We start from the raw sequence: 25831 nt of genomic DNA, 5'->3' as shown, positions 1-25831 counted from the left end.
CGCACAATGGCGCTGGTCCACGAACGTACGTGTATATGCGTGGAGTCTAGTCAAGAAGCGGCGACTGGCTGGAAATGCATAAATACATGAACCACGGCGAAACTACGAGCGAAAGAGGGACGGGGACAAGCTTGGCCCGCATATGCCTCGGGCGGGTGGTACCTCCTACAGGCGTAATAATGCATGGATGGCAACTTCCTTCTCGTGAAAACGCGACCTTTCGGAATGTCATCGCTTTTTTCCCCTTTTCAAAAAAATTCTGCGATTTGGAGAATACCGGAGATAGCGTAAGGATGAGAAATGATAGATTTTATTTCTTTTAAATTCTCCTTTGTATTTTTAGACTTTTTTTTAGAGAGGATGAGAAAAGAATACGGTAGTGCAACGTTGTAATAATTTGGGTTAATACCGAATTTATTTTTTGGATTTAATTTGGAACATGTGTGTAATAGTGCACGAATTCTAGGTATGTATAAAGAATTAAAAATAGCTGGAAATTTTCTCGTTATTACAGGGTGAAGGAAATTTCCCCCATTCTGCGCTGTTACGCGCGAGAATTTTTGGTCAGAAAAATTCTATTCGGATGCGGTAATACGCGAATTTTTAGAGAGGAAAAAGTGACCATTAGTTTTGCTACACGAGAAGTTAGCTTCGTTTTAAATACATTTACGTGGAAATTCATGTAGGTTGAATGCTCGTTATTATAAATTTATTATCCTTTTTCAAAGTTTTAAATATTGCGTGAAGTGGAACATCAACAAGACAGACGAGAAACTAAGTAGAGAAATTAAATTGCATGTACAGCATTGAAGAAATAGCGAGAACAAATTTTTAAATAAAGTGTAATAAAAAAGGATATTTCGGCCTAGTTACAGACGACACTCCAGCCGCAATAATTTTCACCGCGATACTTCACCCTGGAAGTATGTGAAACATCTCAAGAAACATACTCGTTGTCCACATTAATCTTGCCGATCCGTTCAGGCATACTTTAACCAGCGTAGAAATCTCATAACACGATATATAATACAATATCCCAATTAGAATCTTTCATGGTTAAAAAATTTATTAGATGTTCATTTCAACGAAGCAAACAAAAATTAAGAATATCTATATTAATCGAACTTCCAAGAAAAGATTACAACTCCGTAGCTAGTAACTTTATAATCATCAACTCTAACGATACTAATCACAAGAAAAGAAAACCTGCAATATTTTCTATAAAACAATCATCTGGAGATCGATTAGAGAATGAAACGGAAGAATAATTTAGAATCAAACAATTCGAGCATTAACTATACAACATAATGAGTCTGCAAGCATTAAAGAGATGACATTCGCATTCCTGCGTTACTGTCATGCGAGTAATTACACAATGGCGAACGGAAAGGAACGCGGCGAACGAGCAACAGTCATGCGGAGAGGAGGAAAATAGACGAGAAGGAGACTGGCTGGAAGGGTTGCTGGTGTGTTGCTGTTGCCTCGCGCCGGCGTTGCTTGGCTGAACGTCTCCGAGTCGGCGTTGCGCGATTTGCAGCCAACAGGAGAAACCAGAGCTAATAAAAGCCCACAATTACCTCTGGTTCGAGCCATTTGTCTTGACGGGCGTCTCATGCCCGATATAATTCACCCTGGTAACAACACATTGTTGCCTAATGAGGTATAAAACATTCTAGGATATCTGGCTGTCTCACAGCGGGGCGGTCCCTGTTTTCGCCACGCTGATCCATGCTACCGATGAGTCTTCCTCTATCCATAATATCCTTATATTAGCCGGTCAGTATTTATCCTTTGGACTGATGGGACTTCTTCAGTAAGGTTTTCTATCATTTAGTTGGCCCTAACATAAATTATTTTGTGTTGATTAGAAGGGAACAGATGTTTCGTTCGATGGTTCTCTTGGACCAATGATTTGTATAATTGAATTGGATTATCGGATATAGGGATATCTGGAATACGAAGATTAATTTAGCGCTAAATTTTCTATCTTGAATTGTGATGTCATGATCATTAGCAGTAAAGTATAAGGAATATTGGGTCTTTTTTTGGATATAGGATAGGGAAAATATAATCAGATGTGACTGACAGCAATCTTAGAAGTCCGAAGTATCAATTGTGGATAATCTGTCTTAAGACAAGGAATATAACAGTCTGTATTTAGTTAACTTTTTCTTCTCATTCTCTTAAGCGCAAATATGACCTGAACGAATCATATCATGTCATAAATATCCCGGACTAATATTGACGTACGAATTACACGAACAATTAATACTACTTTTGCAAAATACATAATCTGAAAGAAACCTTGAATTGAACAATTCTCACATTTTAAATGCAAAGCTTTATCTATAACTCATGAATTCCCTTTGTAGAGACTTCATGTGAGTCCCGCGAATTTCTCTCGATACAATCTTCTAAGAACAAGCTCGTGTCTTCAACATTGTGTTATAGAGCATGAGCGCAGCTATACATATCAGAACAGAACGTGTTTCGTCGATTTGATTTAGCGGAGGGATGTGCTACGTGGCCTCTTCACTCAGTCCAGCACCCATTCTCTCCTTTTCGTCTTTATTTCTTCTGGACCGGCAGTGATTTGTTGCGATAAAGTCGCATCGGCAGGCGACGCACGTGTATCGCGTGTCGAACGACATGTTCCCGTTCACAGGGTCCTATCGAGGATGTTGCCGAGGAAAAGGGCCAAGGTTATGATATATTTGTAATCATGTTACTCGATACGTGCCCTTCCGTTACAACTGCTTTCGGTAACAAACTGCCTGCCGACCTTTTTTTCACTTTATGGCCGTGTGCACGCACGTATAACACTTCGCGGTGCACGGAATGAGAGAGTTGCCGAACTCTCCGCGTCCTGTGTATTTATGGCTGGAAAAAGCGACGTCGTAAACGGGATTTGTACGCGACTCGCCAGTCAGAAAAATCCCAAGAACCGTCTATATTGTTTTATCGACAACGATCGTGGATCAATCGTTTTGTTTCTTCTCTTGATGCTTATTGGGGCGTATAGAAAAAGGAAAGTGATTGAAATATTAAACAATTTCACTCGTTAACTGGAATTGACGCGTTCATCGTGTAAATATGATCCGGATCTATGTTGTCACACAATTTTACGATAATGATATTTCTCTGAAAGCAAATAAAAATTATGAAATTTCATGAAAATCAACAATTCGTGAGTAAAGAAAATGATAAAATTTTTATAAGGTTAAGTTTTCTACAACAACTATCTTTTAATAGTAGTGAAGTAAAAGTAGATTGACAGCGTACTCGAAATGGTAAGTAACATAAAGTAAAGGAAATTCGTAGCGACATATGAAAACAGGCTTCACTTGAAACTATGAAAAATACTTAAATTATTTTCTTGTTAAAATCAACATACAATTATGGAACTATGTAACCTGTCCACAACAAGGGAATAGAATGACAATTTTGTCAAGTTATGCTTAACTTCATTAAACCATCGGTTCGTTGATTCACAAACGTTATGGAAAATTTCTGGTCAACGTGATAACGGAAACAATCTGAAGATCATCGAATTCATCGACACACGCATCTACACGTAATTCCGGGCGAGAAAGCGTAGCAGAAGGGGCTGTCGAGTTTTAAGGGCCGTCATCAGTGCAATCCCATGAGTCTGGAGAAATTGCATCGTAATCCAAGAACACCGCGAGGCGGACTGGTTTTCGGTGAGGCAATTCCAACAACCCGTAACAATCTAGTGGCGACGTCGACGAAGGCATATTATTATAGCCGTAGCATGGACAGTTTATTCCGGGTTCGTTTCAGGATTTACTGCGCTCCGCGTTTTCTCCGGTAAGAACTCACCCCAGACTGACGTTAGTTTTCACCGTATTTCCCCTGCAGATGCTGCTCCGTCTTATCTCAATTGACATAATGAAATTGTCAATCAGAAGTTATTAGTTGACCGTGGGAATAACGCCTCGGTTGGCTTGCTGTTTCAAAAACTAATTTGCCTTCTATCGTGACAAGGTCGTTAAGGGTTCTTGTCTTGCGTCGTTCTAATAGTATCTTAGGCTATAGCAGCGATATTATGGAGATTAAGAGGTGAATGTGAGAAAAATCGAATGCTAACAGTTGTTCAGTTACATTAGTTCACGCGTAGTAAGCATGTTTCTACTTCATTTTGATTACTCAAGAAAATAAGAAGAGTAGTTGAACTCAAAAAATTTAATTCCTGTCTTGTGCAAGATTAATTTGGAAAATATAAGATAAATGAAGATTTTTAGTTAATTTGAATAAAGGTCTGAGCATAATTGTATTTGATTCTAAGCGAGAGAGGGTTCACATTAATTTTATAAACTATACTTTTCCAATGAAAGTATCAGAAGTGAGAATTTCGTCGAAAATAAAATTCTGTAGTGCTTCACTTGAGATTCGAATATATAGAATATTACTATAACCATAAGAAGGATACACGTGCTGCTACTTGTCACTATGACATTATCGATCCAATGGCTCGGTTCGTCGTCGGCTGGTCCGAGCACGGTCCCTTCTTACTATCCCCTCCTCTCTTCGTCCCTCTTTGTACATACCCGACTTTGCAACCCCCTCTGTGCAACCCTTTAGGGTCGCGTTCCTCACAGATATCAGTGTGAAACTTTCAGGAACGTCCTTTCCGATTTCCGTTCTTTGCAACCCTAGAAGTATTGAGATACATACAAAGCGTACACTTGTAATATAAAATCACATTCGATATTTTCCCGATATAAATAAATTTTTGTTTTTATACACTTCTCAGTATTTTAACCTATTATTCTATGCAGACATTGCAAATCTGGAACATTGACCTAAAACCTAACTCTTCCCTTATTCTGTATTTCATCCAACATTATTTTAGTATTATTTTATTAAAATTATTTTAATTTAAATAGAATTAATATATCAACGAACGATCTTAGTATTGCTGGCAATGTTTGTTGCTGTGTTTGAGTAATATTGCTAGGAGAATTAATATGTTGTTTCTGCGTTTTTTCTACTCGTTATTTTTATAAATATTCTTAAAAAGTAGTGTCACTCGCAAATAAAATTAAATTTCCATTTCAACGGTACAAAATTACAAACTAGTTCAGTCACAAAATTATACTTCACAACTGGCAAACTCTTATTATTTAACGACACGAATGGTACACCTCTTCAATCATCATATCTACGAACACGAAACCACTTATCATCGTCACACACTCGAGAAAAAGAAAAGAAATATAAGTAATATAAATCGACGGAAGAAGGGAACACGACTGGTCCGAGTTCCTGAGAACAGCGTCGACGCCGGTACCGACGCCGACGTAACTGCGAAAATTTGCGCCCGCTTACCCCAGCTTCACTATAAATCAGTTGAAATTTGTTATGCGCGGCACGCAGATGGTTTTGTTATATGAAAATATGTGCCGCGTAGGGATGGTATAAGTATCCCTCGGTAAAACACATCCCTTATACCCCATACCCTCGGGTTGGCTCGTCTCGCCCCGCTCCTTACCCCAGACAGGCCCGAGGCGTCATGCTGTTCTGCGCTCTCTTTAATTACTCCCCGAAACCGGGACGCGTGACGTATTGCCGTGTGCTGAAAAGGACAAAAAAAGCGACCTCCACCTTGGACCTGGCGCGTTGATCCATAGCCGGCCCGTTAATCGAACCAGAAATCTCAGGACCACCTTGTTACACTAGAAAACAATATCTCGAACGTTTGTGTTCGGACCATTTTCGAATTTTAAGGATTGATAACATTACTGAATAAGATCTTAATTGGAGTTATTGAAAACATGTCATAATTTGTTAGAATTAATGTATCAAATATATAAAACTGAACACTGTTTGTGTCTTATTCTATTTAAAGAATTCGCAAGTCAGTGGAGAACTATAGATCTAACTTTCCCTAAACCTGAGATTAAATATTGAAAATAGTATCTAAGATTGATATATCTGTATTGATTAAGAGAATTTTTTTATCAATTTTCAAGTTGTAACGATATAGTATAACGTGTTCTACTATTATATTTGGAAATATGCACATTGTTCTATTATAATTTGCACTATTTTATTCATAGTTTTCTCAATTTAACGATTTTGTTGCTTGTATTATTTTTCTTTTGAAAGCTTCAAGTAGTCCTCTACGACGATATTTGATTAACTTTTCTGTTACTGTGATTAATAACTAAACATTTTTCAGTTTCATCAAACGTAGCGTATAGCGACTTATAGCCAATTTCAAACCCACAGACAACGTCTCAACTCCTTATTCTAAATTACAATACTACTCCAGAATCAAACAGCAAGACAATAAATATATCAATTTTATGAGGGACAAGTTTATGAGCGATATTATCACTTTACCTTCGTCGATGCATTTAAAATTTGAAAAATATGTAGGGTATTTTTCTTGCTCAAGTCCAGGCACACTTAAAGCTGCTTGTCAGAAAATTCGATGAAACGGGACAACGATGTAAGACGCTTCTTATACGGCAAAACAGGGTCCAGCGATAGAGGAGGAGCCACTTAAAACGTTAGCCCCGGCAGCGTTAAATATTTGATCAGAATTCGATTGCTTTAAGACGTCAGTCTGCAAGCTGGGGGCGCGGCTGGCGAGGACACGAGAAGGAAAGAAACAGGATGAGAGCGAAGTGGTTGACGTAAGAGCGGATAGTTAGTAAAGGGACGAGAGCTATTCCCTGGAGCTGGATGGATGTCCGAATCGGGCAGCTGTCCTAGTCACAGCGTTCTTTCCCCGCTTGCACTGATGCCACGACATGAGCCCCGCTTTAAAATCCTTTTCCCTTGTCCTTCGATGTGAAAGCAGCTCGACAGAGAATAGCATCGCTGGATCCCCTTTGGAAATAAAGCCAATTCGTTAGGTTTCTCGGGCTCAAATCGTGTTCAGTAGAATGCCACCGTCGATGGCCAGACAATACACGCCACTAGTCCCGCTCGATTAAATAAGAGTTCTCGACATTCTCGTCGGCTCTGCGAATTTTTTAATATATCTAATACTTCGAAATATTCAAATATTTACTATTGTTCCATATCAACGAATATCGAAGAATTAATAGCGTTAAGTTGTAGCAGCTAATATTTCGGAGCAATGCTACTAATAATAATGATTGAAGCAAAATGTAGTAATTTTTTCGAATAAGATTATTGTGGAAAAATGGAGTTTTATGGATATGAATCACATGGAATCTGTCGTTGTTATTCCACAGTCATGCTGTGCCTTCATTCAGCGTTTAAGAAGGCGATGGGAGCGGGAAGAGTTTGAGTCGCAAAACTCACGCAAATCCACGTGGTGCCAAGTGGGGTGCATTAGCCAAGTTCCCCATTATCCACGCGTGAGAGACCCCTAAATTATCCGGCATTCGCCTAGCACCGACCCCCCACCCTTGAATGTCGGCGAGAAAAAGATGTACGAGTTCCTCTCGCGAGAACACCCTCCGTGGATGCTTAGATGGAGTAGGTACAACGAAAATCATTCTTATTCCTTAATATAAAACGAACAAGTGGAAAGAAGTATTTTGTACATTGTATTTTCAAATGGTCCTTTAATAATCTCGAATAAAAATTTGGAGCGCGATGGTCTTTAGAATGCGAAATATGAATATTACTCCATATTAGATTCACCGTTTACGGAAGAAACCATCAAATAAAGATTTGAGACGAATAGAAAGTTGAAAGAAAATTAATTTATACTTCGAAAAATCTAAACCATGAAGATATTGATGCACAATATCCTATTACCATCGCAACTGAAGAATATATATTCCGCTTTTCTTAATGAAGTGATCAAGACAAGTAACTCTTAATGTCGACATTTTACAATTGTTTTGACATAAATCTAGAAACAGACTTAACCTCGAATACTGTTAAGAGTACCGTGATCCTGGCGTGGTTTATCTAATTGGAATTGTCGAGGACTTGAAGAAGGACGCCAGACCCAGCAAGAAGCAACGACGAAAGATGAGGAGTGAGTGAGCGAGACTGAGGAAGTGAGCACGAATAGGGAAAGTGTATAAGAGAAAGAGAGAGGGGGCGAGTACTTGAAGAACCATCGGTAAGACGAAGGGGGTGTGTAAGTTTGGGCTATCTCTGAGAGCACAGTTCCAAGGAGGCTCCTTTAGACTCTAGTGACGTGACGTCGCCTAATACTCTAATCCCTTCAGTAGAGGCACCATCGTCCGCTTCTGCAGCCTCGTGTTCCTGGGTAACCATCTCCTCCGCTAGGAACGGCACTTGCTAATTAATTGACGAGTACGGATTTTGAGGTGTCGAGAATCTTCATGTCTGTCAAGAGGGAGGACTGTTATCAGTCAACGCAGGCTGAACAGCGAACGTATAACACTTATACCGAGTACATTCGATTTATATTGATTTCGTACGACTTTTTGGAATATTATGTTTAACATAAGAATTGCATTTTTTTCATTGAGGTAGGAATCACTTGTGCAGTTACTCATATTGAAAATCGTAAATTATCTGATTCACCTATTTAACAAAAAATGGTGACATTGTTAAGGAGAAGTTTATAATCTGCAACTTATAACTTTTTAATTCACCAATATTACTAGTCGGTAAATTATTATACAAAAAGAATATTAGGAGAATAATTCTTGATATGGAAATGAGTCCTAAATTCTGTATTGCACATCTTTTTACATTAACCAAATAATGCACTCAGATTCTTTGTAAACTCGAGTATTACAATTAAATCAAATATCGCTCACAGTAAAGGGGGAATAAACAACTGCCGTCGTCGATTCGCGAGAAAAGCAGAGACTTTAACAGCGGACGTGACATTTCCTTGGACGCAAAAACGAAACCAATCTTTACGCGATACCACGTTGGCGGACGTAGGTACTCGGTCCAGGAAAAGGGCTGCTTTCTAATTATTCCCCACAGGCCATAAGGGATGACACGTAATTGGAGGGTGGACGAGGAAGCATTGATCCCTAACTGGAAGGGATTCAAGCTCTTCCTTGCTCTGCTTCAGCCACCTAACTCTCTCTTTCTTTCACTCGCCTTCTCTCTTTCTCTTGTCTTATCTTTCACTCGCTCGCGTAGCTCTCGAACTCTCGAACACCGAATGCTGGACCAATGAGCATTGGCCGGCAAAGAAAAGTGATAATGTCTTAAGCCGTCGGTGCGATTTAACTTTCGATTTTAGTCAGAGAGAGCACATTCTCTTCCTGCGGTCCTTTCTAGGAGTTCGTTGCTCTAAACTCTTCGAGCTTCCCGTGGTCTGAGGAGGGTTTAGGGTTTAAGGAAAGCCCTCTCACTCCAGAGATCCTTTCGAAGCTCCCGCTAAGCGCTCACGCTGATCCTGCTCTTCTTCTTCTTCCTGTACCATCTCTCGGAACCTCTCGGGTTTATCTAATTCGAGTTGTAGCTTCCTGCTATCGCTCTAAACCGTACGAGCTAGCCGATAGGGGTGGCCCCATCGATTGAAAATATACGTAGTCCCGTGCGATCATTCGCGATCGGGAAACGGGCCGAGGTAACCGTGCCTGTCCAGATGAATTCGGCTCAGTAATGTGCACGCTAGCTTTTGTTACATAACGGATCGATAAATGTCGTCCAAATATAGCTACATCCTAATACCTTACTACAGGAAAATTCGACTTAAGAGTAAGGCTTACTCTAGGAAATATTTTATCATAACGGTAACTTTCGTTTAGAATTGAGAAACTTGAGAAACTGGTCTAACGAAAATTAACTTAATTCTACTATGTTGAAGTACAACGAAGTATGGAGACACAACAAACAAAGAATCTCTTTAAATTTTATTTTGAAACAAACGCATTTATATATTACGTAAGTATCGATAATGGCATATTATAATTTTCAAAGCACCTTCCTCTACATATTTCGAACGCAAGGAAAAAATTCGCGTATGTTCAAATGGTAATTACGGAGAATCAGTTCGCACACAAAATCCCGGTTTTCGCTGCGTAATTGCGACAGCGAGCCTCTTTAAATGTGAACGCTTTACGAGCGACGTTCGCAGTAATCAGAAGTAAATACAGCAATGATCACGGAGCCGTCGCCGCGTTTCCGCAGTTTAATTCTAATTGAATTTGACGTTGCTCGTTACGGGAGACCAGACCTCGGCTGAATGTAAAAAAGACAGGAGGTCCCTGGCCGGGGACCAGGATCACCGGGACTTTTAAGGCAAGCGAAGGAAAACCAGGTAGCACAGGTACACGTAGATCGTGAACGAGACAGACGAGTGAGGGGTCGGTGAGGTGGTGGAAGTTAAGATGTGGGTGAATATAAGCGGACCGAAGGTGTACCAGCGCCCGTTGCCCAACACACTGAGAAACACCTTGGTGTGCATCCAGGGGCCGTGTCCCCTACTCTCTCTCTTTCTATGCTTAGGGGGTGGTGAGGTGAGAGTGACGGGGGATGTGCTGAGAGGCCGGGAATCGCGTTCCAGCTAAAGCTAAAAGGGGTGGACAGTGCGCAGAACCCGCCCCCACTTTTCGCGGCGAAGCAGAAGCTGCCAGTTGCTCGCGCAAGCCTTCATCCCCTCCGGTGTCGCGGTGGAAGATCGCCACCCCCGAACGAACTTAAACATAGCACACAGTAGCTCGCGAGCATCCTGCGTGGAAAGGCTCTCCGCGCGCTTGTGCGACACAAAGGCATCTGTCTATATATCGTATATCAAGTCGGTGTAGCCGACCGACCACGCGTGACTGGTGCGTGAACACGCGAGCGCGCGCCCGCGCGTATATCACATCGAGTGCGTGCACAATCTGTGTCTCCACAATTCCGTGTTCCTAATAATAATCATAGAACGAGAGAGTAATATTTAAAGAAAGAATATAAAGAAAACGGAGTGGTATTGTTCAGTTGAAGAAGATACACAGTCGTTAGTACATTTTACTTGGGGCCGAAGATCTCAGACGTCTAGACTGGATGGAGAGGGTCCCAAGATTCGAGGCCACGTCCTCGGTGGACCTCCACGGCATTCAGGTGAAGTTTCTTGAGAGACTCAGGTTACTTTAGGCTTCGAATGCACGGTTCATGAAAAAACGAAAAAAAAAAAGTAAATGAAAGGTAAAAGAATAGAAAGCGAGGATTAAGAAGATGGGACGGGTGATCTGAATCGTTTGGAACTGACAGAGATTCTGTTCCCCAGCTACGGGAATTGGTTTTGTTAGATGTTGAGCGATCTTGAGCGAGCGGATTGCACTCATTGATCAAAACTCACTGCATCCATGCATCCGATGAGAGAGCAGATTTCCTGATCCTCTGGAATTTTTGTGTTCCAGGGTGGAACTGACCAGCGTGCCAGGTGGCCAGAATGCGATGGCTCATCTCAAAAAACGGAAGCTGGAAGCAGAATCTGTCAGCCCAAATCCTAAGCAACCACAGCAGCCACAACAACAGCCGCATTATCAACAACAGCAACCCTTGATCAACAAGAAGGCTGTTCAAGCGATCATTCCGCAAGAAATGGAGACAGCTGATGCTGCTGCTAAACGAAGGAGGAAAAGCGTCCGCGATGAAGAAACGCGCAAATCGCTCGAAGCCAGTGATTCGAGCAAGAGTATACCGTTACCTCAAAAGAAGCGAGCATTCGCTGCTGGAAATTCAGGTAGCCCAGCGAGAAAGTCTAGCAAACACTCGGAAGAACCCGAAGACGATGAGACTTTAATCAGAGAAACCGAAGCTGCTTTGAAAAGCCTGTCTGGAAGTTGGCCTGGTCCGAGAGGATCCTTATATCAGCGAGGTAATTCCGACGAGGACAAATATGAGTCGAATTTTGAAAACCTGTTTGAAGAGAAAAAAGATAACCCTAAACTGTCGCCTTCCTCTATGTCCACTTCTTCAACCACTAGCAATGACGCAGGTTGTTCCTTGAAAGACGTGATATCGTTCCGCGGTCAGCAAGATCGTAACAGCAAATCCCAGCAACAGTTGAAGCAACAAGATATGAAGCAACAACAGCACCCGAACAAAGCGAAAAAGGATTTAGACAGTTTGTTAAAAACGGAAAGTGAATGCGGCATTATCCAAAACCAAGTAAATAACGTGAATCCAAACGAATCAGGTAAAATCAGGCCAGTGCCGATGAGATCCTTATCCAATAAAGACAGGAATGACAGGAATATAATCGGTACTCACGTGGACAGTCAAGGTCGGCAGACTGACAAGTATTCTAGATACGATCCACCCGATTTCAACGAACTTGTCGACGATTCCTCCAACGAATTAGAGATCGACATGTCGGATCCAGCTGCCGAGAAAGACGAAGCTGACAGGGACAAGCTGAACGAGAGGGACAGGGATCGAACATGTAGAAACGGCCAATCGCCACAAAATTCTAGACAACAGCAACATCAAAACCAATTATATTCAAATTACCACAGGCACTATAACGAGAACAGTATGAAGGTTTCGCCAACCGCGACTACCACCTCCTCTTCTTCACCACCGTCGAATTCTCCGTTCTCTGCAACGTCGGCGTTTAGACCACCCAATACGGACCACGCGAAAGCGACTGGCCGCGGTACACCGTCAGTGGCCGTGGCTTCGACAGCGATACCACCTATCGGTCCGTACCCAGCATCCGCTACGTTTGTCGGTTACCCCACTGCTGGTCCAGGACCAACGATGCCAACACCCCAACCTGTTACGGGAATCTCGACCACCTCGGAGGACAAGCATTCTTCCTCTGTATCGTTATTACAATTGAAATCGTCAAAGGAGGAGGTTCATCATGTAACGAGGCACGAGGTTACACCGAACTCGATGACAGGCAACAAAAGTCCTACCAGTGGCCTTCCTGCTATCACCAGTCCCGATTCCTCGAAACAGTATACGATTCTCCAACCAGCTGGTATCGGGTCGAGGGCAGCCAGTGCCATTCAGGACATAGCCAGAGAGGGAGTGGTTAGTGTAACGGCTGTTAGCAGTTGTAGCACGACCAACGGCAATACGGCCAATGGCATCAACAGTAATAGCAATGGAACTTGTACTAATAACATACCTAACAAAAGTACGAACAACAATAGTAGTGGTAACGCGAACAATACTGCCAATCCGGTCAGCAATGGCAACGGGAACAATGTCACGAATAGTATCGCTATCACCGCTATTTCAACCAGTACGACGACGTCTAGTCCAACGACTGGTGCTGATGCGACATCAGGAAGTGGAACTGGTCAGCAAGAAACTGTTATGAAAATGGCAGAAAGGCCCGTTACCTTTGATGGCACCAGACCGGGAATGTCCATGTCTCCGTCCAGTCTTAACAGAGGTGAGAGATTCAATGTTCTATTCTGTACGAATATCACCGACATTTTCGATATCTGCAAGCATCGCATGCTTGTCTTCACGAAGAATTTTATTTTCATAGAGTTCATTTAAAAGGACTTACGAATTTTATAGCGATATAAAGCATTCGTAGTAATAATAGCATAGGTCCAACTCGTTATTCCACTCGTGTGTCCCGTCGAGACTTTAACGACTGCAAATACGAGCAGCGTTTTAAATCGCTTTCCCTAATCGGGACAATTTCGTTGATTGAAGGTAGATCGAAGTTGAAGAAATTCGCGAAAACATTGATGAGACTAATGCCGATGGTAGTAGTAGGCTTAGCGTTCGTGTGTTATTCGCTATGAGAGGGGGACAAAAGGCATTTTCGATTCTCCCGCGTACAGTATTCTTCTCCTACTGTCGCTCTTTCTCTGTCACACACACTCTCTCTTACTTTCTCTATGAAGTTAGGGGAGTTAGGGTAGCACGGAAAATCAATAATTACGAAGCGAGGGGCGATGACTCAAATGGTGAAATCAAGGTCTCTCAAAGTAAAGTTATTCTCCGTATCCTCTGCTACAGCCACTTTGTCTTCGTCTTTGCACTGCTTCGAAACTATTCGCTTGATCATGGGAATGTCGCGATGATCGTAAAGACTGGCAGCACGCGGGGAAACTTGCACCTATTACACGCACTCAAGCACGTGCCCTTTAGAATTCTGTACTATAAGTCGGAGTTTACTTTTCCATATACTCGCTGCTCTTACAAAATTACTTTCTCCCCTTTTTTTCAAAATTTACTTTCCTAAAGTTACGTATTCTAATTGTTTCCCTACTCGGCCCAACTTCTATCTTGGAGATGTTCTTAAGATAGAAATGTAGTTGAAACATTCTCACGGTACGCTAATATTTTACCGCATTTTTTTTAAAATAAGATTTTTTATTGAAGTATTTTTAAACATTTAATTTTACTTTTATATATCAGAATTTAGTATTAGGATAAAATATATTTGTCATGCTATGAATCATCATCGAGAAATTCATTATTCAAAAGATTCCAAAAATAGATTATTCTGCTAGTTATAATTTCCATCGTTAACATCTTAGCTAAATAATATTATTTAGTATTATTAAATAGTATTATTTAGTAACTTTATTCGCTTGTCTAAAGTAAAACACTAGAAATACTGGAACGATCAGTGACAACAAAAGGAAATCAAAGAAAATTCCGGGTGCGCCAACAGGGAGACATTCCACGGTGTGACAGGTTGGAGTTCGAGTGCATTCCAGGGTCTTAGGGCAGCGACGACACGATGTGCCTAGACGGGGAAATTTGGGGTTGATACCACGTCATACGTATAAGCCGCAGCTGTCAGCAGCTAGAAACGTGACTAGCATCCCAGCCACACCACGCTACCTTATTACCACCATGCGGCTCTGCTGCCTGTCCTCATTATCCCCTTAACGTTTTCTCTGACTGAACCTACGAAGACGAACAGTTCAAAAATTCAATCATTGTCGTTCCGCATCCTGTGTAAGTTGACCTAGATAGATAGATTACAGTAGATACTGTTTATAGATATAAACACGTTATAAATGAAAAATAAAATATATTATAAATTTCAGGTATTCTATAATAGGGTTCTTCGGGCAAAGTATAGAATTTTTACTAATTATTATTCACTTAAGCTAAGTTTTAAAATATCGATTCTACTTAATATATCTTAACATAGAACCACTAATTTGTAAAATATTCACGTCTACTAAGATTTCCCTAGTTCAACCGTTGCCGGACTCTATCTATCCTTAAACTCCATATAATATGCGTACATTACCTAAAATACAATAGCCCAATCGATCAATCAATTTCATCACACTCAATGACCACAACATTACCTTGCATATCAAAATATTTGTACAAACAAAAACTTCCAACACGCTTCGAACGTTTACGTTGAAGGAGTTTCAGCGGCATCTGTCAATCTCTCAGGGGGCGCTTGATTATTAAAAGATTCGTAGGTGGAGATAGGCCGAGCAATCCAACTCGACGGAAATCTCGATGAATAAACGCGGGGCCGTGATAAGTGGGCACGATTAATCGCATACTTACAAGCGTGACGGCGGTACAGGCGTGCCGGACCCTATGGAGCTATAGTTTTAATCGTAGGCTCGTACGCCTGTGCCATTCGCGCCGCTCGTTCCTGAGCCTTCCGATTTAGCGACAGGATTGCGTGCACGTCGTGCTCCTTCCTTTTTCCCGTCTCTTTCCTCTTTTCCTCCTTCATTATTCTGCCTCTACTCTCTCATTTTTTAAAATATTTTCTCTTTTTTATTCAACACACCGCCGACACACACGGTGCACAGGCATAAGAGCGTGTTGACACGCCATAAAACCGCTATCGGGAAATCCGTCGGCCGCAAAAACCACCCTTTCCGCGTTGAAACAGCGCGGCAGGCAGGGTTGGCCTGGCTAATAAAAAAATAAACTGCCCTGTAACTCAATTTTACGCTGCCTTTGCGACCGCACGCATAAAAAGGACCTTTACTCGCGCGCAGGGGCTCTACCCTCGCGTTACGGCCGCGCGCGTCGCCGTGTGTAAATACGTACTTTGTGATTGTTCCCTGGGCTGTTCTCTTTTTTTAGAATCTTTCGTCTTCTACGTTTGCTTCTCGGCCTTTAAGATCTCGTTCTAAGTCGAACGAGAATCTACGATCATCTTACGTTATAATTACACTTTCCAACCCTTTTCGATAACTATTACGAGGAACATCGTTCCTATTTTGTTTCGTGATACATTTATCTTCGTGTATATAAGGATATATTAAACTTGTTAATTAAGAAGCACGAAGATATTTTCCTTATATTAACACCTTTCTTTAATGATTAAAAGAAGCCTGGAAGGGCTCCCCAGTATCGGTCGATTAAAATAAATACACGCCTATTTATTCACTCCTGCCCTACGTGGTCATTTAAATCTGTCCATCGATTGATTATGAATACGCGGTTCCCGCGTTTAACCGCAATTTTTACCCACGATAGTATCTAGGATTTCAGCACGGTGCGGGCACGATTGTGGAAAGAGAAGGAGAGAGCGACGAGAAACGACAACATGAAACGAGAGGAAAGGGGAGAAAGAAAAGAATTCGGCACGCGTCGTGCAGTGGGCCGAATGAATAAAACAATCCTGGTGTTTATGTACACCTCTGGACCTCCCGTGGTGACCCTCACGTGAAATGGCAACAAAATAACACAATTACACACTCGGCCACGGCCTCACCCTCGCTGCCCGCTACTCATCCTCGTTCTCACCCTTTGGATCCGCTCTTTCCTCTTTTCTCTCTGACCCTCTCGTCCATCCCGCCACTGGATCCCATAGTGGAAAACGTGGAGAAAGAGGAAAAAAGAAGAGAGGTCTGGCTGACCGACTCGTTACAAGTCTATTCAGAGATCCGGAAAGAACAGCGCGTGCCGGTATTCATTTTGTTGACCGGAACCATTATCTGCCCCTTCGTTCTTTTCTTCTCTATCTCTGTTTCGTTCTTCGTCCATTTCTTTCTTTTCCACCGAGCTTAGGTACCGACCAGCCGCTTTAAAACCTTACGGCTAATTTATTAATCCCGCCGGCGGCGGCCAACCGCCACCCTTAGCCGCTTTTTAACCTGCTACTAATTAAAAAGCACGGAATCCCGTTCGCTCTTCCTTCACCGATCTGGGGGATTGTTCGTTATTTCTTTATTAGCAATAAAGTGTTTTCTAAGTATCGAAGTGCTGCAGTTCTAAGTAATTCGTTAATAGTTTCTAGCAAAATAAGAAACAGTATTTAAAGATGATTTAGAAAAGTCATTTTAAAAAAGGTACAGATGTAATAATGTACAAAAAAAAAAACGGGGCTGATATAATGTACACGTTATATACATATATAAATATACAAATGTATACATTTTTTTTGAGGTAATATGAATAGATTAAGTTGGTATGTGAATCACTGACGCTATATTTGATCACTATGATTAATTTTGCTGATTGAAATAGGAGTGCTGGTGCCGAGTACAAACAATTCAACTTTAATTTATTCGAAATGAAACGAAAAATAAGATATTTATAAATTACAAACGTTTTGTTTATAAAATAAAAGTGTAGTGTCTACATTTTTATGCTTTGAAAATGATTAAACTGCCGTTTTATTCCTCTCAGCCAAATTAAAAATATTTTAATTTATTGATCTATTTAATCTACATCGAAACGTCAACCAATACAGGAATATTTGGCATTAGTAATATTTGAATATCTCGAAAACGTCTAAATATTTCTTTTTAACCCATACGGTACCCATACAAGAGTACGAATCATTAAAAACACGTATCATTTCCATAGTGGCAGACATTTTTCATTTTCATTGTTCCCAATGTTCTAACCATAGAACGCTAGAAAGGCAGTCATATTCGCGGTTCAAAAGCGAAATTTACGCATTTTTCCTTTCATTAATATCCATTATCCTGGAATCTCTCGACATGACGAACTATTGCCGTATTTAGTTCCCCTGTTCCTTCGGTTTTGCGAATAAAGTATGTCGCTAATGACATCACGTATCGTGATCTAATTTTCCAGGAATGTGGACCAGGCTATCGTCTAAGCAGGGATCGATTCGGTCCCTCTCTTTCTCGAAGGCGAAATGACGGCCTGATGAAGTTTCTCGGCGTCATGGTGGCTGTTTCGTGGGTCGGCTGTAGGTGGCTGGGGGGATCCAGGCTGAAGGAGGATTAGTACACGACAAAGTTTATAAAAGTGTACTCACTCCATAGGAACCCCCTACAACTAACCTAAAGCTGGCCTCCCTTAAGGTTGTTTCCTTCTGAATCCCTTTTCGAACCCTCTTACACACGTGACGGACGCACCTATGTTATGAAGGAAGCTTTTCGGGTTAAGAAACGTAGAATTGACCTTAGCTTAGGACTAAATGAGTTAATACGCGTAAGATAAAGATTGTGATGTTGGCAAACTCGTCTATGAAATGGACGAGCATCTTACGAATCGCGTAAACTTTGTATGAGCGGTCTCGGTCGTTTGTGAGATAGTAAATGATGTAACATTAATGAAATAATCTTTTAATGCATTTTTTAATAATCATAAATAACACAGTATCAGAGTTGTTATGTGATTGAATTTTGAGTTCTTTTATATAATTAATTACTAACTAATAATACACGTTGAAGGTTAAAAATAACTTTACTACAACATCTACATCGATTATCAGATTACTGTTCCAATTTTATGAATAAAATTTCGATAAACAATATACTCTATGATATTATATAAGCTATTCCAATAAATTTATCTGATCGCATAAAGGTTAACCGTGCATAGGATCAACAGTACACGGAAAAAAATTCGCCAATCACGAATGACACAATCTTCGACATGTATTATTACACACTCTAAATTGCAATGTTTAGTGGTTGGTAAACTCTATGAAAGTTTCGTTGTGGAACGAGTGTTAACTAGGAAGAACCTATTACCCACGCGCTATATAATTATTACGATTATAGTTTTTTTATCGCGAGTTAAGCCACCGTAACGCATGGACTAATCTCATCTTAGCTGCCATAAAAAAGAATTATTCAGCGATAGTTGTTAAAATCAACATCGCGCTGGAAGCGAAAGGGCCGAAGTAGACGGTCTCATCCTAAGCGATTGGTACTTCTGGGCTACATAGAGCGTACTGGAAACCTGTAATTGTCTGGTCACGCGAGGTCACCCTGAGAACACGAACACGATTATACGTGACGTGCACCATACCAGCCATTAAGTTACAGCCAGTACACGACAGATGGTACAGGTTGCTTGAGCATGCCCCCGATGCAATTTCGTGACAGCGGTAAGAATAGCGAGAAACAAGAGGGAAAAAAATGAAGGAAAAAATTCTCAGAGTTTCTGAACATTAATTTCACCGTGCTATTGCCGAACAATAATGGATCGTTCGGTGATAAATTAATTTTGTAAAAGAATTCGCGTATGATTACAACTATACTCCTGCCAGTGTTTTTATTATCCATTGATTTTATTAATCACTGGTTAATACAAAATTGGAGTTTTAATTAATTTGTACACATAGTTCGATAGTAGATATATCATCCAGAGGTATTATGTGAAAGATTGACGCTTTCATTCCGCGAAGAATAGTGATAATGCGAGCTCGCTTGTTCCTTGTTTCATGGGCAAGTTTGGGTCGAATGTACATGTAGTGCTAATCCCCAAGACTTAGATGCGGACAGAGAAATCCCGGTGGTTATTCGCAAATGCGTAACTTGCGCGACGAGATCTAAGGTATCACAGTTAGCCACAGCCTGTCCGTTTTCATTTAAAGTTTTCCGTTGAAACCTTAAAGCGCCATCTTTACTTTAAACTATCTTAAATTACTAAAAAAGACTTTAACATTAAAGAAACATTGCTTAATATTAATTAAATTTGTTTATTAATATCTTCAGAAATGTTCTTTCGTATTTTGGATATATTTTTAAAGGTATTTCTGCAACGTTTCTATGTACTCTCGCTCAACTTGGAAAGAACGTAATTAAGGAAGCTTTATTTGCCTCTAGGTTCAATGCTCTGAGCAAGGAATATAAAATATACATAGATATTGGCAAACGAGGAAATAAAACGTATTCTGTAACTGTCACGGTGTGTCGACTGAAAGTATAGCACGATGTCGGACATACTTGTCGTCCATCCGATGGTTAATTTTCATTGAATGCTGCCATTGTAAATACTCCCGAAGAATAACGTCTATCAAGTTTCTTACTGTTCTATGCGTTTTTGTCCAGATGAATTTATCAAGAATTTCAATCCTGATTGTCATTGACAATTTTAGGTATTTTTATATAAATTTAAGCTTCATTTGGACTGTGTAAATGTAATATAATATACCTTTTTTCAAATGATTAATTTATGTTCTTATTACGTTACGTGATTAAAAAAACATCAATCTATACAATATACTATAGTAAAATTAAAGTGGAACGCTTGTTTTATCAACAAACAGTAAATAACATGCATTCGCAGTCAGTCCACAATAAGAATTATCGTGAAACCGGTGTCAAGGGAGAGCGTTTCATTTTCCCTGTTACAAAAAGACTGCGTCTTGTCAACATACCGGTGTTTTCCTGTTAAAATATCGATGCCCGGGATTGGTCCAATTGCCAAAGCGAAAGTGAACGTTCGAACAGCGAATCCAATGTTCGGGCGTTACAAAAACGAACCACAGTAACAGTACTTTACCGCGTATTGGATCGCGCTGTCACGCTTCGACTATCATTTCACTCGACATTCCATACGGTTTGGATACGTAATTTACCCGCAATCAAACATACTTGTTGCGATCATTAAATTCAGCAAGAAAACGATGAATCGATGCACGATACACGGAGTTTCAGTTTGCTCGATATTACAATTACGCAGCGCGTAACCGATATTAATTAAAGAGCACAATATGCTCGATTCGAAATGGCCGAGTGCATCGGAACTGACACGTTCTATCGTTGACAGCCGAGAATCAGCGGAGCGACAATCATGTCAGAACAATCGCTCGAGATTTTTAGACCGCAAACTCGATCGTTTCTTATCAATAGGATCGATATTTTACTCATTTACAGAGATGCTGGTTGTGTTAACGATCTCCAGTTGTGAAATACATGTGGGGCCGTATAGGAAAAATACCGGTTATCTTGATTCGGAGAAAATATGGAAAATTAAAGACAATCAACTTTCGGACGTTCGCGGGGAGACGCGATCTCGAAGAAGCGCGCCAACGGGAGTGGTAAATTTCCGTTACGATTTGACTGATCGACGCCACGAATCGTTCGATCCCTTATTTCTTTTGGGATAATAAGGATAGTTGAGTGAATATAACGCTGCTATTAACAGGTTAATAAGTATTTTGAATGATCCAACAACTTCAATGTGATGCAACGTTGCGTATGTGAAATGACAACTACGAATGAGCACGACCTGAGACACCTTTCGTGTTGACGACTGTGATGAGGTATCTTCTATCGATTGACTGTCTTCGACTTGTAGATTCCGCTGATTTGACTTCTGACCCTTGCTGTTCCTTGAACTGTGTTTTGGTTCAAACATTACTGTGGAATAAGTCTAGAGATCAAGAATAGAGATGAAGTGACTGCTCTGTCGTCCAGAGAATAAATTGACTTTCCTAGTGTAGTAGAAGAAGTGAAGTTCGTTATTATGTGATTACGAAGGAAAGCTCGGTATGGGTGTGCCCTTTGAACAAAGAACGCGGATTTGTTGCTCACACTTTTCGTCAGGAAAGCGAGGGTAACGACCCGCAATGCCGATTGGTTATGACCAACGTTAGGAATGAAGATAGGAGGAAGAAGCCTCCTACCAACGTGGCTCATGGGTGACATTGTTTATGGGAGAAACCAGCTTTTTCGTTAGACAAATATTCGTTTTTCCCATTAGGCGACTACCCGCTTTCTCCATGATTTTTAAGGGCGCCTAATAAACCCGAGGACTTTTCTAAGAAAATCCTTCAGGACAAGCAGTTTAACTTAAAAACATGTGTTAAAACAATTAAGTTAAAAAATTAAGGTTTATGGTGGGTCCTTAGGTTTATTGAGGGTCTGTCTAATGGTCTTGACGGTCAGATAATGAAGGACGTCGCACGGATCACTTCACGCGACGTAACAGACAATATAGATATAAAAATACAAATATTCTATATAATAAAAATATTTTAACGTATGTTTCTATTCCTAGATATATATAATTTAAAAAAAATATTTCATTTAATGAAAATCTGTCACGTAATACAAAAAATTACGCTCTACCTTATATAAAGTTTATACTGTGTTATTTTTAAATTAGTCATTTGAATCCTTATCCCCTAATCACATACTACATTTTGATCATCGATCGTTAATCCTAGCTCAAAGTTATTACGTGTAAATAATTCCACTATTATAATCGATATTTTACTCTTCACCATTCATACGATTAATTTTCACAAAATATGTTAATGCAATGCATTTGCTCCGCGATGGTGATAAACCATACGAAATTTGACCATTCGCTATGGTTTGATTTGTTACAGAGGGCAACAAGTGCCCGACCCCAGGCTGCACGGGGCAGGGTCACGTGACCGGACTCTATTCTCACCACCGCAGGTAAGCAATTATCGGTAATTAACCTGTGCTCTGCACTTTGCCCTGGTCAATTAGACACCTCCACGTTGCGACAGGAAGACCAAGTGAAATAGGATTGACACTAGTAGACCTGTTCGTCATGTTATCCGATCGTCATTGAATATGGAATAGGATATGGTCACTTTTGTGTTAGGTGCTCCTGGATAAGATTCCACATAAAATACTCGAAAATTTGATCAAGTTAGAACTTTGGTTTCTTGACAAAGTTATGGCACTCAGAGTATTAAAAAGAATAAAGTTGCAGAAAACTTTTGGCAGTCACTGTGCAGCCAGTAAAAATCTTCCTTACCGAGTTATTTCCCTCATACTTTTACAATCCACTAAAACCTGTGTGTTACGACCTTGCTTCATAATTCACTGCTGTTATTTCAGCCTATCCGGTTGTCCACGGAAGGATAAACTAACGCCTGAGAGTAAGTAGTCACAGACCGGCACCATTACTCTTACTTCTTATCGTAGTTACATAGATGCATCTTCTTTTTGCGAGACTGCCTTTTTCACGCGACAACGGAGCAGGGGAGTGGCGAGAGAACGATCGTGAACGGCTATAATTATTTTCCAGCAGTAGTTTCTTTTAAATCGGGCTCAAGATCTTTAAACCTATGCGATCAAATCTCGGTACAAGTTTCGCGAATCGATACTGATTTTCGTTTACGCTTACGAAAAATTCATTCGACCAAAGTAAAAAGTCTACACGCGATATGTTGACATTTATTAATAGCAATTGGAACAAAAAATGGAGAAAAAGAATGAAAACTGGACTTCTTCAATTTCGTGCATTGAACGAATTGACGAAAGAGTACGGGCTCGTTTAACCGTGCCCGTCTATATGTGTCTATGTGTCTGTCTATTTATATTCTTTGTGCTTTTCGTTTGCGGGGTAGAGAGCTTTATTTATTGCGTTTCATTTCCGTTTTAATTTTTACCGTTCTGTTTGTAGTTTAATTATAGTAGAGAATTTATCACCACACTTGAACTTGGTTATGTTGGCCGTACCTACGAACATCTGGAGAACTCGAGACACGGACGGTGCAAGACTAGCCGGTATGCGTGTACAAGCACGCCGGATCCGAACGGAGGGTCTTGTGCGATTGAGTATAATTAAAACGGCGACTACACACTCTTGTGACACGGTTCCCTATATCAGACAAACTATGCTTGTCGACCGATCCTGTAGAACACACGACAAGTAAAGTCGTCGTGATCGAAACGGTGAAAGATCATTGATTCATCGTGGATCAACAAAGTTGTAGTCATCTCTCACAAAATGTCCATCATCTTTTATTAATTTCAAATTTAAATTTATATAGATTCGTTATTGAAACATCGAAATTTCTTAATATTCATTAAATATTCATAGTTCATTTTCATAGCAAGATCAATAAATGTCAAATATTTTAGTAATTTATTTTTTGTGTGATTCTTTAAAATACTCGTTTTATGTACACGATATCTGTTATACGAGAGACCAACATTATTCCCAATATAACACAAAACACACGACAAGTAATCTATCGAGGTACACAAGAATCGCAAGTTGTTGTCTTATAATTTTGTCACTCGATTATGTCTTTACTTGAGTTTCTCTCTACCCGCTCGGTATACTTGATTGTACTATTACACATTTGATGTGTATATTTCGTCCCGTGACGTTATGTACCCCACCTGTCTCTTTTTCTTTGTTTCTCTTCCTTTACTTTCTGTTTTCTCCTCTAATTTTTCTCTGTATACTATACACAACATCTCTGACTTCGTGTGTAACATTGATCGAAGCTAAACCAACGCGATCGAAATGTGTCAGAAAGAAGCGAATCGTGTTGCCGACAAAGATGATAATTATACTCAACGCATAAGAAAGAACCGAGCTTAAACCCATAATAGCTCGATGCTACCGATCGTATCTTAGTGTGCGTGTATACGTATGTATAATCTAGCGATAACTTAATCGAAACGTAATAAGAAAAAATATGGAGCGAGAATAGCAGCGTTCTATAACCACGTCACGTGTCTCTGGGTTCTCTACAGTTCTGGCGATGCATGAGACTATTTTGAAATGCCCGACGCCTGGTTGCAACGGCCGTGGCCATGTCAGCTCGAATCGGAACACGCACAGGAGCCTATCCGGATGTCCCATTGCCGCGGCCAATAAGCAGGCTGCACGCGAGGCACGACACAAGGCTCAAGGTAAGGCGGCACAGCGGCACTCGAACGTGTCTGGAATTCGCCCCAAGAGAAAATCCACGGATGGAGCCGCTCCGTGAAATCGGATCGGGGCTTATAAGCTCCAGGACTGTCGCGAAACTAATCCTCCGATCGTTTCTCGATAGCTCTCGCGTGAACTTCTACCAAACCGAACATTCGAGGGTACACATAAACCACATCGTTTTTCGTCAGTGGCTATTGTCGAGTAATTGTCATTGCTCTATGCATTTTAATTTTCAAAGTTCATCAGCATGGTTTCTGAACGACCCAGTTATGAAGAACTAAACTTTCATATTTACAAGTTAAATATTTTATCTATTTGAAGAAAATGCATAGATACAGAATAATTAGACTCACAGAAGCATGTTACTCACAAACATTCGTTTGAAAGTTTTTCAATCTTTTCCTCAATTAAAAGCAGACATAACCAAGCAAAGATACAAATATAGTTTCACCACGATATTAATAACAATAAAAAATATGTGATAACCATTTCATTTTCGCAACAGTGTCCGGAATTCCTCCAGAATACATCAGTACGAACCTGTTGCCGCCGTCGATGGATAGCAAGAGCTACTCCCAGTACGGGTCCACGGCGCAGGACACAAAACCGGTGCTAAGCAGCCTGACCTATGACTACTACACGACAACGAAAAGCACGGGTATCAACGTGAAACCTCCGAAAACGCCGGAGGAGAATCCCTCATCCCGTACGACCAAGGTAGTCCCTAAAACTGAAAATATGACGCCGAGTGGCAGTTGCTGCAACACCCTGCCATCCAGAGGTCAAAACACGACCGACTTACTGGTACCAAAGACGGAAGAAACTGCTTCCTGTCGAGTGAATTCACCGCCACCACCTCCACCACCCACAGTACGGCCAACGTACGACTCGTACATGAATCAGGATTCGAACTCTTCGTCGATGTCCTCGATGGACGCCATGGGGTCTAGAGGATCTATTGGCCCGACGATACATCATCCTACTCAGCATCCGACGCATCACGTGCTGCCTATGCAGCCCACAGTCGCATATCCCATGCCAATGGTCGAGGATACGAGGATGAGTCATCAGATGTCCCAGAGATCTCCGTACGAGCCATCAGCTATGATGGCCGCAGCGGCGG

The 25831-nt window shown here is 40.8% G+C and overlaps 1 protein-coding gene and 1 long non-coding RNA gene across 11 annotated transcripts in view; one reads left to right on the top strand and one right to left on the bottom strand.

Annotated features, from left to right (window-relative positions):
• Positions 1-25831, top strand: part of LOC100747273 (flocculation protein FLO11-like) — a 307210-nt gene that overhangs the window by 264778 nt on the left and 16601 nt on the right. For 8 of the 10 annotated variants that reach the window (XM_024370425.2, XM_033323163.1, XM_033323173.1 and 5 more), the window contains 5 exons: positions 11292-13282; positions 22391-22463; positions 22875-22915; positions 24528-24686; positions 25214-25826. In XM_024370425.2, coding sequence (XP_024226193.1) covers positions 11292-13282; positions 22391-22463; positions 22875-22915; positions 24528-24686; positions 25214-25826 — 2877 coding nt within the window. Of the gene's footprint in view, positions 1-10628; positions 10993-11291; positions 13283-22390; positions 22464-22874; positions 22916-24527; positions 24687-25213; positions 25827-25831 lie in introns of those variants that run through there. The other 2 variants (XM_033323182.1, XM_033323169.1) reach the window with 2 other exon arrangements.
• On the bottom strand, positions 3464-10499 carry LOC117152223. Its single transcript, XR_004462541.1, has 3 exons — positions 6367-10499; positions 4451-5696; positions 3464-3992 (listed from the first exon to the last, which is right to left on the bottom strand). It is a non-coding gene; the product is annotated as an uncharacterized LOC117152223 (long non-coding RNA).

This window comes from Bombus impatiens, unplaced genomic scaffold (assembly GCF_000188095.3).
Source record: "Bombus impatiens unplaced genomic scaffold, BIMP_2.2 scf_0044, whole genome shotgun sequence".
Taxonomy (NCBI): domain Eukaryota; kingdom Metazoa; phylum Arthropoda; class Insecta; order Hymenoptera; family Apidae; genus Bombus; species Bombus impatiens.
The sequence above is the reverse complement of the archived record's forward strand: the minus strand, read 5'-3'. Positions and strand labels throughout refer to the sequence as shown.